A 19030-nucleotide genomic window follows, 5' to 3' on the forward strand; every position below is an offset into this window, starting at 1 on the left:
AATTACGGTCAACTAAATTACTATGGCGTTCGTTAAATTTTCGATAAGGTGACTTCCTTTGTAAGCAGCAATCTAGTTTCATGGAAAACATAAGAGGAAACGCAAGCTCAAGAATTTCAATCATCAACGTGAAAATATCTACTCGATATCCAGATTTTGCTTGAGTGTTGCTACTTAGAATGGAAAGTTGAGAATTGGATACTTGAATTGATCTATTTATCGTAAAGTTCTCAGCTGACAATCATTGTCATAATTCAGATCCGGAAAGAATAACTTATTAAATTAAAAATGCAGTTAAAAAAGCGAAAATAATGAAATTATCTTGCACAATAAAATCATTCATCTTATCGGTTTCCTTCTGTTTTAAAACTATAAATACTAGAGGTATTGCAGTTCAAATATGAGCATCTTTAAATTTTAATTTTTAGTCATGTTTACCAAACCACTCGCCTTTTTAGGTTTTAGCATAGATGGGCTTTCGAAAATACTGGTGATTGGATTAATCTGGCGCCAAAAATGGGTTCCAATGTGAAATTTCCACTAGTGCTTTTTAATCGTTCGCTATAATGTACTGCGCAAATCAAAATATAAAACAGATTTGGCTGTATCTGTCGTATTCTTTCTTTCATATCAACGGGATAAATGCGATCACACATCCTCTATATAGCAACATTTGAGATTTTAAGGGTAATGCCCCTCTTGCAGAGTCCCACAAGGAATATCTATCAAAACAAGCATTCTGTGAGTATTGCATGGCAATACATAGTCCCCTACCGGTTAAAAATTCATTGTATTGGAACAAAATTCTACCTTGATCTATAACGTGTCATGGTGTAAACTATATAATAAATATCAAGTCAATATCTTCAAGCATGACTAAAAAAAGTGTTGAAAACTGATTATTAGTCCCCTACCGACGAAGTCGAAGGGAACTTTAGGTTTGCACTCCGTCCGTCTGTCTGTCCGTCTGTCTGTCCATCTGTCAGTCCGGCAAATCAGTTTTCCAGACTTTTTTTCTTCGTGCTTAAAGATATTGATTTGATATTTGGTTTATTGATTTATCATGACAAGTTACAGGTCAAGTTCAATTTTCACGATTTTAGCTTTTCTCTTTGTTCAGTTAAAGCCCTTTCCCTAGAATTAAATTTTTGATGATACTTATTAATTAGTAGATTTCTGTTCAAAGGGAAATAACTCATTTTTTAAAAGATTAGATTTTTAAAAGACAAAATGAAATTTTGGATTTTTTTCCTTTTCTTTGGTAAATTGTTTGAAGAATTTAGTGGTAGGTTTGTTTGTCATTCTTTAAGATATTGATTTGATTATTAGTACATAGTTTTATCATGACAAGTTACAGATCAAATTGGAATTTTGTTCCAGTCTGATAATTTTGTGAAGAGTTATGGTCTTTGGATATAGAAAATTCACTTAAATAATCAGTTTTCAACAGTTTATTTCGTCATGCTTGAAGATTTTGACTTGATATTTTTATGTAGTTTACACCATGACAAGTTATAGATCAAAATAAAAGTTCGTTCCATTACAATGAATTTGTAACCGGTAGAGGACTATGTATTGCCATACAATACTCACAGAATGCTTGTTTAAGTGAATTTTCTAAGTCCAAGGATCATAACTCTGCACAAAATCACAGACTGGAACAAAATTCAAACTTGAACTGTAACTTGTCATGATAAAACTATATACCAATTATCAAATCAATATCTTCAAAAATGACCAAAAGAAAAAGTGCGGAAAACTGATTATTTATGTGAATTTTCTAAGTCCCAGGACCATTACTCTGCACAAAATCATCAGATCGAAACAAAATTCGAACTTGATCTGTAACTTGTCATGATAAAACAATAAACCAAATATCAAATCAAAATCTTCAAACATGAAGAAAAAAAGTGAGGAAAACTGATTTGCCGGACTGACGGATGGACACACAGACAGACAGACAGACGGAGTGCAAACCTAAGGTACCCTTCGACTTCGTCGGTAGGGGACTAACAATACAGAGTCTTACTAGGAATATTTAACAAAACGAAACAGAGTCCCTCATGGAATAATTATCAAAACGATCCAGAGTCCCGCAAGGAATATTTATCAAAACGATCCAGAGTCCCGCAAGGAATATTTATCAAAACGATACATAGTCCCGTAAGGAATATTTATCAAAACGGTACAGAGTCCCGCAAGAAATAAGGTGGGCGTAACGCGTTACAGCCAATTTTGTGTATTATATATATATAAGTCTAAATTGAAAACAACGTTCAAACCTATGATTGCGTTGGATAAAAACCGCAATTTTTATACGTGTGCATGCAAAACAAATTTCTTGGTAGAGGGGTCTAAATACAGCACAAACAACATTTTCCAAAAGACCAAAAAGGGAAAAAGTATATTTAAGCAAAACGCATTTGACTAACAGGTCGAACAACGGGTGTTCTTAAACCCTGCTGACTGCCATTGGCGATTGCCAAATAAACCGATTACAAGATGTAACAAAATGGATATCTATTATTAATTTAATACCAAACAGAAAATAATAATCTTGTGGAAAAGATGGTATACCGCAAACATGAGGTGCAAAAATTTGTACACCATATCCGGATTTCGACAATAAATGTCTCTTCAGTGATGTTGGGTATCGAAACGGTATTTGGAAGGCCATAAAATTTACCTCAATTTAAGATAGACTCTGGAATTTTTAAGAGTCCAAATAGGATGAACGGATCATATATACCCGAAGGCATATATAATACAAGCCCAAACGAAAAAATATCAATAAGTCTAAATTGAAAACAACGTTCAAACCTATGATTGCGTTGGATAAAAACCGCAATTTTTGTACGTGTGCATGCAAAACAAATTTCTTGGTAGAGGGGTCTAAATACAGCACAAACAACATTTTCCAAAAGACCAAAAAAGTGAAAAAGTATATTTTAACAAAACGTATTTGACTAGCAGGCTGAACAACCATGCTGACTGCCTTTGGCGATTGCCAAATAAACGGATCACCAGATGTAACAAAATGGATCTTAACTATTAATTTAATACCAAACAGAAAACAATAAACTTGCGGAAAAGATGGTATACCGCAACAAAAGGTGCAAAAATTAGTACACCATATCCGGATTTCGACAGTTAATGTCTCTTCGGTGATGTTAGGTATCGAAACGGTATTTGGAAGGCCATATAATTTACCTCAATTTAGGATAGACTCTTGAATTTTGAAGAGTCGAAATAGGATGAACGGATCATATAAACCCAAAGGTAAATATAATACAAGCTCAAACGAAAAAATATAAACAAATCTAAATTGAAAACAACGTTCAAACCTATGATTGCGTTGGATAAAAACCGCAATTTTTATACGTGTGCATGCAAAACAAATTTCTTGGTAGAGGGGTCTAAATACAGCACAAACAACATTTTCCAAAAGACCAAAAAGGGAAAAAGTATATTTAAGCAAAACGCATTTGACTAACAGGTCGAACAACGGGTGTTCTTAAACCCTGCTGACTGCCATTGGCGATTGCCAAATAAACCGATTACAAGATGTAACAAAATGGATATCTATTATTAATTTAATACCAAACAGAAAATAATAATCTTGTGGAAAAGATGGTATACCGCAAACATGAGGTGCAAAAATTTGTACACCATATCCGGATTTCGACAATAAATGTCTCTTCAGTGATGTTGGGTATCGAAACGGTATTTGGAAGGCCATAAAATTTACCTCAATTTAAGATAGACTCTGGAATTTTTAAGAGTCCAAATAGGATGAACGGATCATATATACCCGAAGGCATATATAATACAAGCCCAAACGAAAAAATATCAATAAGTCTAAATTGAAAACAACGTTCAAACCTATGATTGCGTTGGATAAAAACCGCAATTTTTGTACGTGTGCATGCAAAACAAATTTCTTGGTAGAGGGGTCTAAATACAGCACAAACAACATTTTCCAAAAGACCAAAAAAGTGAAAAAGTATATTTTAACAAAACGTATTTGACTAGCAGGCTGAACAACCATGCTGACTGCCTTTGGCGATTGCCAAATAAACGGATCACCAGATGTAACAAAATGGATCTTAACTATTAATTTAATACCAAACAGAAAACAATAAACTTGCGGAAAAGATGGTATACCGCAACAAAAGGTGCAAAAATTAGTACACCATATCCGGATTTCGACAGTTAATGTCTCTTCGGTGATGTTAGGTATCGAAACGGTATTTGGAAGGCCATATAATTTACCTCAATTTAGGATAGACTCTTGAATTTTGAAGAGTCGAAATAGGATGAACGGATCATATAAACCCAAAGGTAAATATAATACAAGCTCAAACGAAAAAATATAAACAAGTCTAAATTGAAAACAACGTTCAAACCTGTGATTGCGTTGGATAAAAACCGCAATTTTTATACGTGTGCATGCAAAACAAATTTCTTGGTAGAGGGGTCTAAATACAGCACAAACAACATTTTCCAAAAGACCAAAAAAGTGAAAAGTATATTTTAACAAAACGCATTTGACTAGCAGGTTATATATATATATACTGGTGATCCAATGGATGGATCTGTCGTAAAGTTGTCACTTGTTTACACGTAATTATATATATATATGCGTTTGCGCTAAAAGTAGATATACTGTGATTATACTGGTTGACGATATAGGTCGTCATATTAAAATTTCAAATAATTTACTGGTTAAAACTCCTACTGTGTTGACAAATTATGATTCACAAACTCTTGTTGCTGTCTCACCGACGTATACTAGAAATCATTATTCATATATCTGCAGAACATATATTATTTCAATTCTTTCTTATTATATGTATATATATAATAAATTAAAAAAAAAGAAGAAGAAAAAATGGGAAAATAAAGACTTTTATCGGTTTACTTTACACAATTTCAAACTAAACCGTTGTGTTAACGTTACGTAATCAGGTTTCTTGTGGTCATAACTAATGTTGTATGACAAAAGAAGAAATAGTTGCTGTACTAGTGACTTCAGCGCTGCTATGAGATGAAAAATTACTTCTTAAATAACCTCGTTACAAAGAACAAGATCGTTGCATTGACATTAAAACTGGAATGGCTATTGAATATAGATTATTAAGCCTGAGAGCTCTTATAAATGCGTTCGCCAATTTTTATTTTTACTCTTTTAAAATATTTGAGAGCTTTGTGTAACTTAAAACGGGGAAATGTGTAAATTAGAGTACTGGTATTTGGTTCTGCACGGACAAAAAAGTCATATTTGTTTTAATGAATTATTGAAGCCAAATATAGAAAACATTTGGTTTTGATACTCTCGTGCATTTTCCATAAGGCATCCCAAACATTTTGATCTCTGTTTATCGGTATTTTATGAGAGTTGTGACAGAAACATTTTCGTACCCTTGATATTGTTTGATATGTAAAAAGAAGGCTTTGTATAAATATTTAGCGCTTTTGGATTGTTTCATTATACTATGAAGAAAAATTACTTTTTATTTGCAGGTCAAATTGGAACTGGTGAATATGGCAATTCTGCAGTTAAAGTTCGTAATCAGCTTGGTATTTTGTCTTTGACTCTAATTTTATGGAAGTTTGTATTTTAGAATGACGAAGCATTGTTTACAAGAAATAACGAGAAAGTATCATAGAAATCTCACATGTTTTATTATCAAATAGTTGTTCGTCCAATTTGACGATTTATTACTGGTTTAATCTTTTTTATAAGAAAAGATTTTGAGACTTGTAGACAATCTGCTAAAAAGAAACATGGAAGTGAAAAGAAAGCATAATGATTCGTCGAACAAGACATTGTCGAAATGCATAGGTTTGCTTTCCAGTGCGGCTGAAATATTTTGTACATGCTTAAGATTATCATGATGATCTATTATAGTACCTAAAGCTCTTTAAATGTAAAGTTTGAATATTTAAGGTCCATCATGAATCAAATTATTACATTTTGATTGCTATGGATGAAGTAATCTATGTGCCAAATACTACAACATAAAATTGAGTACACTGGTTTCCAATTTTGTATATATTATTACTTCGGTATATACTGCCAACACATACACGACTACTTTACATAGGAAACAAATATGTTTCTGTAGAACATTTAAAATGAAAATTGTAATTGAAATATGAATATTTATAGCTTTCATACCGACTGAGAATTGGACATCGCTTGATGTCAATTAGAGTTAGAGTGAGAGACCCATATTCGCCGCATAATTCGTTCATTTTCACTTACATCCGACCTAATTCGAATATTTGGAACTTTTTATGAAGGTTTCAGAGATTTAACTATATGAAAAAAATGTTTGATAAAGAAATTATCTTCAAAACATTGGTTAATTGTTCTAAAAACGAACGCAAACTCAAGAGTAAATCAAGTTGTTCGTGTACCATGGGGGACACATTTTCGCCGCAATGTATGATATGACCATCCTCATTATCCTGGTATATTATAAAAACGAATGTTTGCAATTACATGAATTAGCTTGAGAGATCATTCTTATACGATTTTTCTCATAAATATTTTCTTTAAGACTGCGCATGATTGCCATATAAATCTTACATAATTGCTAAAATCATTTAAAAACACCTGCGTATTTCTCAATATATGCGAATAACCTTAGAAATGGGGTAAAGAGGAATATCAACAGTTGTAACATTACAAACGGCCTTTACCATCTTTTTAGGCAAGTATTGGGCAAAGGCACACAAATTTTACAAAAAAAATAGCAAAACGGCGAAAATGTTTCCAAGGCGAATATGCGCCACCCACCGTTCAACTTCATTTTAATTTCGTAATGAACGAGCTTTTGGCGAGTTATTTTTTATTACTATCTAAATTATATAACGAGCGTTGATATCAAGCGATATTCAATTTTGTAGAGTTGTTAAACCTATTTCTCTTATGATAAACATTATCTTTGTGTTAAATAAAAATCCCGAGACTATATTTGATCTATTATTTTGCACATACCAGTATGACGTCATATAATGTCCGGGTTCCAGCGTCAAACTTTTTAAAACATTAGACATGTACTGTATATACAATTAACTCTTTTTGTAACTTCATAATATAATAAAATTTTACAAAATAAGATTTTCAGGTGAAAACTGTTAGTGTTTTGTATATTATTGAAGAGATCACATATCTCCGTTGCTACATGTACATCCTTTTGACCTTTGAAAGTCGTCAATGACCAATGGAAATGTCCCAATATCGTTTCATGATGGTGGATAAGCCAATCAAATAAAAGACATTTTCGTATCACACTCCTGCAGTGGGATACAAAAAATATCTCGTCATGCGAAAAATAGATAGCAGGCCACAACCACAAGGGAATGATTTCACACCATTATTTCAAGTATACCATTTGATGATCACCCAAGTCATTAAAACAAAGTTTAAGTCCGTATTAGTATTCAAGATTGTAAAGAATGTAGCTGTATATATAATAGTTGATTTCTGATTCAAGGATTTTATTTTACAGTCTTATTTTCTATTTTCCTTTATGTTTTTATTAGGGATAGATTTTGAATGGTGCAAGTTATGTCATGGACACTGTTTACCTTGTTAGATTTTATATTTTGTATTGTTTCTTCTATTATGAAATAAATTGATTGAATGTATACTAGTATATGAAATGTTTATTTGATAAGAGTGTTCGAATATATGCAAGGTATGTGTCTGACAGTTCATATTATTCCGATGACGGTGATATAAAAATGTATCTAATATAGTATTCAGATGTAGTCGTGTTATACTGTCTGATACAGACATTCATCTGTAGTCGTTTGTATTATATGTAAAAAGACGTTGTTTTTGTTTTTGTGTTTTTTTTTTCGTAATAAATCATTCATATAAAATTGCTATGGTTTTGTTCGTTGGTTCTCTTTTTTCTCAGTATAAAGCAATTCTTAACATCCGTGTTACGTTTTAATTATTATTGAAATGAAGGATACAGGCACTCTTTCATGTCTAAAGATCAACGTTTATCAAATATTTTAAATATAAACACCATGTTATGTGCACTTCCCTTCCAATTTAAGAGAATGTCATTTGTCCACTTGAAATCAGTCATACTAGAAAATAGGATAAGTACACTATTCCATGATAAAAAAAAAAATTCATCCAGAACGATCAGATAAAAGGAATCTTTGACTCTATTGATTGATTGATTGGTGATTAACGCCACTTTCAACACTATTGTGCTATTTCGTGGCGGTCGGTTTTTATTTGTGGAGGAAGCTGGGGTGCCCGGAGAGAACCTTCGTCTTTGACTCTATGGCTGATCTTTATTTCAAAATAGTATGAAGGAACACTTGCTAAAAGGTTCATTTTGGTAAGTTTTATTTCTTTGAAATGACGAATGTAATACGTGTTAGACTCCTATGCTGTGTGTATGTCTTAAAAAAAACTATATAAAGATTATTATTGAACATTAGTCTCCGACATTACTTTTCCCAATAATTCTGTTGCGTGTTTAATTTGTAATTTCTACCGTTGACTTGTCAAATTTAGGAATACGATTTGGATTATCAGTTTATTAATATGAAAGTAATATTATGTCATATCCTTTTAGCCTCTGGGGGGTTTTCTTCGTCTCTTTAATAATACAAAACACGTACTATGCCATTAAATATGAAAACCATTGGACCTTTGCATCAAATTGATTTGTAAAAATATATTCCCGACGCCAAAACCGTTTATAAATCACAACTTTGAAATCAGACAATATTGAATTATGATCCTCTTCGAACAAAGCCTGAGGTTCTTGTACATAAAACAGATATCGTGGAAGGTTAATAAGCAGTTATGCCAGGAAAACGGCTGGCGTGCAACAGATTGAACCTGGGTTAAATCGTATAAAGAAATAATTGAGTAAAATATAATATGAAAACAACAGTAATTAATGCGCTATATGACATCTTCCAAGTAAATTCGATTTGAAATGCTTTGATTATGTACTGTTAGTGATTGTGTTTTCAATTCAATATAATTAAGATTCTTTGAAATGACAGCAAAATTACTTGGTACTAAAGACAAAATAGATGCTTAAAGATGTGATTTCCTTGATAAGAATTAAGATAGACTACGTTTAAACAATTAGCGGTAAAGCAGGACTCTATCTTCTGCAAAAAAACTTAATTAGAATGAAAATATAGGACTAAATGTATAATTAAAGTACTTGTTTATACTGACATTTATCAGTTTTATAGGCCATATCATAACGCTCTAGCACCAATATACTATAAACATTCAATTTAGTATTCCATCAATATAAAAATAGAAAGAGATAGTATGATTGCCAATGAGACTACCATCCACTAGAGTCCAAATAACGTGAATGTAAGAAACTAAAAAGGTCACTGCATGTAAGGCTTTCAACAATTAACAAAAGCCATAGCATATAGTCAGCTATAAAAGGAGGCCCCAACATGACAAAATAAGAAACAATTCAATTGAGAAAAGCCTGATTGAAACAAAAATAATAAACCAAAACAGAAAAACACATGTTATTTTGAAATTCTACATAACAATTAAAATGATAGTCAATTCGGACGCAATTCAAAAAGTATAACTAGTTTCCCGTATTATTTTTTCTTTAACAAGTAAGCATTTTGATAAATAGTTTGTTTTTAAGCGGTACGTGCACAGCAGCAGATACTCGCCCTGTGGACAGCCTGGTCTGATTCTTGTCGAAGGCTAATACTGTTTTCACTCCCATATCTGTACCTGGATTATTATTTCATCAGATATCGGTCGTTGGGATATATCCTTCTTGAACACGCTTACTCGTTGGAATATATCATTATTGAACAGGCTTCATCGTTGGAATATATCCTTATTGAGCATGCTTCATCGTTGGAATAAATCCTTATTGAGCATGTTACATCTTTGGGATATAATGGATCGTGCTAAATCGTTGGAATATTACTGAGCATGCCTTTTATAGCCAACTATACGGTATGGGTTTTTCTCAATGCTGAAGGCCGTACGGTTGGCTATAATTGCTTACATTTACTTCATGCTACATCGTTTGAATATATTTTTATTGAGCATATGGTACACCGTTTGAATATATCCTTATTGAACATGCTACATCGTTGGAATATCCTTATTGAACATGCTTCATCGTTGGAATATATTATTAGTGAGCATGCTACATCGTTGTAATATCCTTATTGAACATGCTACATAGTATGAATATCCTTATTGAACATGCTTCATCGTTGGAATATCCTTATTGAACATGCTTCATCGTTGGAATATATATTTATTAAGCATGGTACATCGTTGGAATACTAGTATATCCTTATTATGCATGCTACATATTCACGTTGTCATCTTGAAACATTTTAATGTCCAGCCTATGATAGAAAGGGCTTTACGGTTTGCGGTCTGTTCGTCCATCCATCTGTTTGTCTGTCTCGTACAGGTTAATTTAAGTTACCATGAAGTTGTGATCACATCAACTTTAAAGCCAATACACATCATAAAATTAAGGAGATATAGTATGATCGCCAATTTGACAACTATCCATCAAAGTTCAAATGAAGTGGACATAAGCAATTAAAGGCAACCGTATGCCCTTCAAAAATGAAAAAAAAATTATACCGTATAGTCGGAAATGTTCATAATGAAGTGGAATTTTCAAATGTATACACCATAGTCTAGTTTATATTTCGGAGTTCCCTGAATATGGTTATGTGATAATGTGAGCGGAGCAAGGTATTCTATGGACTGAAGGTAAGTAAAGAGTATGCTTAACATAATATAGTCAATGAAGGAAACAACTACCGCCACTTTGTTTCTCCTCATTGCTGTATTACCTTAGTCTAGCTAAATATAATATAGTCAATGAAGGAAACAACTAATGCCACTTTGTTTTTCCTCATTGCTATATTGCCTAATTCTAGCTAAATATAATATAGTCAATGAAGGAGACAACCAACACCACTTTGTTTCTCCTCATTGCTGTATTGCCTAATTCTAGCTAAATATAATATAGTCAACGAAGGAGAAAACCAACACCACTTTGTTTTTCCTCATTGCTATATTGCCTTAATCTAGATAAATATAATATAGTCAATGAAGAAACCAACACAAATTTGTTTTTCCTCATTGCTGTATTGTATATCAACCGATTTAGATGATTAATGTTATTCATCAAATTATATTTGACCAACGACATGAGCGAAATAGAGCGATATCAAAACTGAAGCCTTAGAAATATATCCGTTTATTAAATTTATTAGGGACTGTCTAAAACCATTATCAGTTTTATTCTACATGATTAAGCCCACTACGCCAATCAAGTGGCTGTGACCCCAGTAAAACGTATTGAGCGTCTATCTTGTTCTGATAGCTCTTTACTGATTCCTGTTGGATCAAATTGATTATACAGCTCTGCCTTGTCGTTTTAGATTAAAGAAATTGGTAAAGAATAAAGGCAATTTCTCTCACACAATACCCATCTCATCTTGTCAGCCTTTAATATCGTTAGTATTGTCGCTTAACTTCATAAAACACGACCACCACAAAATTAAATAATACAAGAATTATAATATTATATGAAAATCTATCTCAGAATTAAGATCCTGTTTTCTACAAAGTGTCGGAAAATTGCATTAACTCAATTCTTTTCAAAATTATTCTCATTTCTCAGGAGACATGCTTGCTATATACTGAGGTTAATTAGTTCGATGTAAAAGCAAATTACAGCTCGTTAGGTAAATATGCTTTATGAAAACATACCAAGGAAACAAGGTATATAGAATCACAAAGTTTTTAATTACTTCCTCATATTACCATTCAAAGGGATTTCCCTCTATAATTCGTATATAATCATACAAAGATAATTGTCTATTTTAAAAACTTTTTTCAAAGAGCTTTTTGTTTCCAAAATTTAAAGATTTTGGAATTTGACAAACCCGATTCTATTTTTCTCACCAGTTAAAATATGATTTTACATGGACGCAAACCCTTTATGCAGTTTTGCTGTTTCATTTTAAGAAAATGTACTTAAAAATTCAACTAAATACAAAATAACGAAGCTAAAGCAAACGGTTTACCAAGTCTTTTTTTACTATTGCTAACATTGTGAAAAGCAAACAAGCCTTACATTTCCATATATGAAACAAGTCTGTAAAGGAATATAAATTCCTGTTTTGAAATAGAACATATATTGAAGTGCATATGTATCTCGAATACCAATTAATATGACTTCTTTCTAAAATGAAATTTATTGGATATTGCATGTTTTAACGAGAAAGTTAAACACCTTCTAGATATATAAACAGTATTGATTTGTACTGTCACGTATATTTCTACTAAAATAATTAGTATGTACGGATTAAGTTGTCACGGCTGAGATTTATCCCATTGCTTCAGTGTATGTTGCTGTTCCTAGAACACGTAACATCCTCTGAATATAAAGTGGTCTTAGTCACTGTTTGGCATTTACTTCTAAGAATAAAGGATCAGCGATATTAACTCGTTTATTACTGTCACTATGCTTTTTTGTTTCAATTAAAACAAAACGGTTTAGAATAAGGCCGTTAGGCACTTAAAACTTAAGATAAGTTTTCATTAAACACGCATTATAATCGATTGGTACTGACAGATTCATGGGTCTAGACATTTTTTCTTTGTCTCTAAGCACAAGTATTCAATGTTTCAAATTTCCTCTAGCTCTTACTTTGAACGGTTTTCATATTGCAAATTAAAACTTAACTTCAATAAGTATATCCTAGAGTATTATAGTTTGAATCACACATGAAAAAATACCCACATATACATATACATGTACATGTATCAGAGATAACCCTCAGTTTTTGACTGGTTTGTGTTGCTCAATTGTGTTTTATTCGTTTTTGCCATGGTACTGATAGTCTTTGTTCTACTAATTATATAGTGTCCTACCACTTTTTTATAAATATTCCTACCTTGAATGAGGGTGTTACACTGTATTTTGGATTATCACTCGATGAAGAGAAATGTGCTCTTTCGGCATACATTTTGTTTGCATTCATATTGTACTACATGTGTACTCATTTAAAATAAATGAAGGGATATGTGGGTTTACGTTAATTATACAGAAACCAAACAATACCAAAAACAAGAAGACTCCTACTTAAGAAGTCGACCTACGGTCTTTTACGATAAAAATTTTTTTTTATTGAAGTATATTTATAAACACGACAATAATTTGTGCCAATTGATTAATAAAATTTAACAAAAGAATCTAGCATGCAAGCATGTAAAAGTCATAAAGACTGAACATCACACCAGTATCTTCACAGTTATATTTCTTTCTCGAAGTGATTATAGTCCAACTTGTTATAAGAACTTCTGATTCTTTATATTTGGTTTTGTGTGAAATGGTTTGTAATAAAAACAGCAATAACTGTCTAGATTTGGATATTTCAGGTTCACACGGGAAACTCAAGACAAACAATTAAGACAAAAGAGACGATTTATGATAAGATCCTAATTGTTAAGTTTCCTTTTTTGTACAGCGACGTTTATTTGGCCCATGCTTACGATGTGTGTTTTTTTTTTTTTTTATATAAATCCATTTGATGCTGCTCGATATTTTAGACAGGGAAAACATGGTTTTCAGTTTCTGAGAGTACTTTGTGTTTTTGTCTAGTTGTTACTTTTAGTAAGCTTCGTGTCGATCTAATGAGTCAAGCCCTTTCCAACTGATTTTTACAGTTTCTTCTTATGTTGTGCTGTTAAATTACTATCCTATATTACTATTAGCGAGTTGCGCTTTTGTATGTGCCAGTCACAAATAGCGAGCCTATAATTTAGTGGGTCTGCCTGTCATATTTGTTTCTCTTTTTTAGCATAAGTCAGGGCGTTGGTTTTCTATTTGGAATTATTTCACATTTTGCCATGTCTGGTCATTTTATAACTTACTATATAGTTTATAATGTTAGCGTTTTGCTCATTGTTGACCGATGGTTGTTTAATCCTCGTCATTTTGTCTCTGGTTGACAGTTCTCTCTTTATATAGTAATCATACCACATCTTCTTATTTTGTATTATAAACTGTTCTTTGCGTTGGTTTTCAGTATTGTTTTTATATAGTCTTGTCGGTTTTTCAACTATATGGCGTGTCATTGCCCCAACTGTATTTCTATACTTTTCTCTCATTGTAAAACAATATCATAGTTAAACAAATTACAAATTAGGTTTTACAGCAAAATAGAGGACACATACTATGACAGAGGACAAAATGATAGGAAGTTGTCAACCCATTTTTTTTATTTGAGTCATTTGACACTGTTACATTGTGAAAGCAACAAGTTAATGATATAACTCTGAATTATTTCCCAACCTTTTCAAGAGTATATATCAGGTTTGTTAAAAATTACACGAAACGTCTTTTTTCACCCAAATAATACATTTAGTATATTCATCGGTGATAGGCTTGTATGACATAACCATATAGTAAAGCAACCTGACATTATCAAATGTTCTTAGTTTTAATACTGAACTGAATATTTCAGCAGTATTGGATATGAAATTACCATCAATAACTGCATTTGCCTTGAATTATTAAACACTGGACACTTTGTTGAATCATATATCATTAATGTGTCATCCATCAAAATACATCCTGTGTCAAACTGTCTGTGTAAGACTAATGTTAGATACAATCTAGAGGAAAACATTTGTCATAGAGCTGTGTTGTGGAGTTATGGTTGTATACAAATTATAATTGTTTTCCATATTTCAGTCCATCTTTGGTTACGTCATATGAATAACACCGTCGGTTTATTTACTTTGAGATTTTGAAAAAGGTAGAATAAACCTATAAAATCCGAAATCCAAAATCATCAACAAACATGAATAAACAGAATCAGGAAAGTTAAAAATTGATAGATAATGGATGTTTTGAGAAAAAAGAATACACGTTTCTGTATCTGTGAAAAAGCAATCGTGAACCCTCGAACGCTGTACAATTCTGATACTAAAACAGCTTAGTTATTTCAGTTGATATAAATGACTTACAAGATAACCTAAAACAAAGACAAATAAGACTGCATCCTCGACCAACCTAATGTACCTGAAAAACGACTGCATTAAACTTCAAGAAGACATTGAAGAAGCTTCAAAATTGGAGCAAGGCTGGTTCATGTCATACCAACCTGACAAATATAACATCCTCATTTTCACAATTAAGTAAAAACCAAATTCAATTTTACTATAACTTAACATGCATGGGAACATTTAAAAACAATTCCAATACGAAAATTATTCATGCATCATACTTTTTTCCGGATTTGGAATGAAAATCGAATATACAAATAATAGCAGCAAATTCAAATCTCTTTTTTTTTGTCTTTCATTTATTAGACGAAACATTAAAAAAAACCTTTAAATCATTCAAAGAAAGAGCTTACCAAATGATAGTTGGACCAAAACTAGAATTCGGTTGCACTGCAGTGTTTCTGATATGCTTCTTGAATTAAATTAATAAATCAACTTTACAGAAACGAAGATTAAAAACAAGACTCGAAATGTTCTATAGAGTTGTACACCGAGAAATTGCCATATCAAAGCAATATTTACTAAAAACAAGCCATTCGATAACAATCAATGTAACTTTCAAATTCCCAGTCTTCTATTAAACCCTAAAAGATTAGAATGAACTCCTCCCTCTCAAAATTTCAAACCAAAACTCTATTTAAAGTTTTAAAGATGCACACACACACATGAAATGCTCCTGATACGTTTTCACACCTTAATTTGATATGCTAGTTGCTTTTATTTGAATTATATCAAAAATATAAATAACAAAAGCTTTAAATTGCCTAAAAGTGTAAAAGAGAAATAAAATTGTTAATATGGAAATTATTTATCTAAAGTATCCTAGTTCGTGTATGCACCGGATAATGCCGTCACAAAATTGATGGATTTCCGTACAAAGGGAAGAGCAGCAATAATATAGGACATAAAACAAAGTCAAAATAGATGTTTCATTATCTCTAGATGTAATCGACATCACAGTCATGCTAATTCAAGGTATTGTTTATACAATCTGAATGTGCTCTCTCGCTCTCTCCAAACGAATCGAATATTCTTGTATAAACAAGGAGAATCATTCATTTAAGGTAGATCACAGGTATATATTTCTTGAGATAAAATTTTCTTATACTTTGCCAAAATGAAGATTTTACTATGCTTTTTTCAAAAATATAATAAAAAGTATGGGTCACCGTGCTATTTTCCAAGCTATGAGTCGTTGAAAATTGCCTAAATTTGGTTAGATTGTTCATTAAAAAACACATTTGTGTGCATAAAAAAAAATCTATGAGATAGAATTTTGAAATAAATTGTGAGAAGATAGGTTTTATAATATGTTTTAAGAAAATAAAAAGAAAAAATGGTGTCACCGAACTTGTTTTCTTGCTACAAGTAAAAATTAAAAATTTCCCTATCAGTCCAGTATATATTTTTTTACTAAAAGAGTTATCTTCCCTGAAATGGCTTATTTGAATAAATTGATTCTAAAAGCACAAAATTTGATATTTGTTTAAATATTTTGAGTTATACAATAAATCATCAATTTTTATTTACATAAACAAACAGTCTAACCAATAAATTGTAAATCTGTCTCCAAATTTGCAGATTTAGGCAAATAACTAGACCGATTTTGTACTGGGATTGTACAATCCAAGATGGCGGTATACCATGAATCTACCTTAACTGCAAGTTGAACTATTACGTCGTAAGTTGCTAAAACCCCAAAACACTATGACAATCGCTCTTCAGCCGATAACGGATAACGAAATTAGTGATATGTTATTTCAAGGACATGTAACTGAGAGTGTGGATGGGAATAGATAATAATGGGCAAAAAATATAAAGAATAGAGAAAAATGGACCAAAAAATAAAGAATAGAGAATATTGAGGGGCTACAATATAGAGAATAGAGAATAATGGGCAAAACATATAAAGAATATAAAAAATGGCCCAAAAAATTAAAGAATACAGAAATGAAGAACCCCCATCCAGACCCTCGTAACTAGTTGTTTCAAAATACACAGCTTCATGTGGTAAAAACGATTACAGATTCTTTGCGTATATACAGGTGTAAATAACTTCATAACTATTGGTTATACACTGTAAATATAAGGGTTAATAAATAGAACTCTGATTGAACGCTTTTTTGTAACACTTTTTGAACGTGTATTGGTGTTCCAAATGTTTACACTAGTGTCCATCAAATGAGTGTGTAGTGTTCCGATTTTAATGCCTTTGTGTTTCATTTTAGAACACTTGATGTTAGAGTTCTTAACACTTAGTGTTCAACGATTAAAAGTGTTCGAATGTTCAAAATATTAACACGTCGACGCGTTCAACAGCCCTGTGGCACTTTTTGAACACATAGAACATGAATAAAACCAAAGTGTTAAGATTAAGAAAATTTGCCGAGCGTGTTCAAAGTGATGGTGTTAAAATGTGGAACATGTTCTCTTTCAAACGTACATAATTTTCCATGAGTACTCAACTTAAAATGTTATAACAAAAACTAATTCAATTCAGGTAAAATGACAATAAATACATCTTTTAACGAGTAATGCTTTATGTAATCAAATGACCATATATGAAAGAAAAGTACATCAGACACCTTATGATGATCACAAGTAACAGTATATTCATAATTGAAATCACATACTTAATTTTATTTGAAAACTGACTTAAATATATCACGAATAATGATTATTTTTTCCTACAAGACTAGAGAGTTACTACATCCTCTGTATCCTAGCCAAAAAGCATGGCAATGTGATAAGTAAACAGTTTATTTGTCACAACGAAAGTAAACAAATTTGCAAATTATAACAGTTCTTGTACGACAGCTTCTTCCTTGACACTAGTGTCATCACATGCAATGTAGGCTTCACTTTTCAGTGCATCTTTACTTAAAGCTATCAACTGGGTGGAATTTTCTGTGTTGTTATCAACTCCCAATGTCAAAATCCTCTACAACCTATAAACATTAAGGAATGTCTATGAGACTATATATCCTGCAATATCAAATAGAATAATTGCGAGTTTTTCATAAAGCATTAAATTCAGCAATGCTTGTTATGTTTTAATATTGATATATAAAATATTCTGAGAAGACAATAGAGTACAAATTCTACAGCAATGAAATACAGGTTTTGACATTAAAAATGACGAAAGTCAATTTCTTGACCTAAGGTGAACAGATAGATAAATTCCACACCTCGATGACCCATTTGGAACTCTCTAAAAAAAGGTACAAAAGTTCTGTTCAGTATGTTTAAATCTTTGAAAAATATAGAAAATACCTATAAATATACATTAAAAACTTTTTGAATCTTTAGTTAAGACAATTGTAATGTATAATTCAGAAATTTGGTATATGGACTACTATGAAAAAATATTAAAATCTCAGAGTAGAGCAGCAAATAATAATATATTTTGATTTACTAACCTCTATTGATAACAGCTTTATTGATAAAGTAACTTTAATATTAATAAATCACTTATAGGTTCAAGTAAAAAAGCAGAAAACATTGCGTCAAGGTCAGAGTTAGGACAATATCCAATAGATTGGTATACATTTGTCAAAAATATAATTCAAGAAAATAATATAGAATTATCAGAGATAGAAAGTATTAACTGTATTCAAGAAAAATATAAAATAAATAAACACATGAAGGAGATTATATGTCTGGATCATAAATAAATGAAGGTGAAAATACTGTCAAAATAGGTGCAATTGGGTTACATATATTGTCATACTTTTTTGGCATCATCTATTTTTCCTTCACTTTGTGGCATACAGAAATGACCTTCTTGGGATTATTGGGTACAGGGTCCTAAATCAGACATTTCAATTCCTTGTTGGTTTCTAAGATGTGTTTTTTGTGTCGTCGATAAAGTATATCCTTTTCGGCTCTTAACATATATGAACATTCGCCTTTTACTGTGTGAATTATTGCTGGTTT

The 19030-nt window shown here is 31.6% G+C and overlaps 1 protein-coding gene across 1 annotated transcript in view; it reads left to right on the forward strand.

The window, feature by feature from the left end:
• Positions 1 to 7899, forward strand: part of LOC127734548 (limbic system-associated membrane protein-like) — a 58284-nt gene extending 50385 nt beyond the window's left edge. Inside the window, exon 8 of the mRNA XM_052244481.1 lies at positions 5524 to 7899. Coding sequence (XP_052100441.1) covers positions 5524 to 5624 — 101 coding nt within the window. The 3' untranslated portion in view covers positions 5625 to 7899. The remainder of the gene's footprint in view (positions 1 to 5523) is intronic.
• The last annotated feature ends 11131 nt before the right edge of the window (positions 7900 to 19030 follow it).

The sequence above is a fragment of the Mytilus californianus genome, unplaced genomic scaffold (genome assembly GCF_021869535.1).
Source record: "Mytilus californianus isolate M0D057914Y unplaced genomic scaffold, xbMytCali1.0.p SCAF_3, whole genome shotgun sequence".
In the NCBI taxonomy this organism is placed as follows: domain Eukaryota; kingdom Metazoa; phylum Mollusca; class Bivalvia; order Mytilida; family Mytilidae; genus Mytilus; species Mytilus californianus.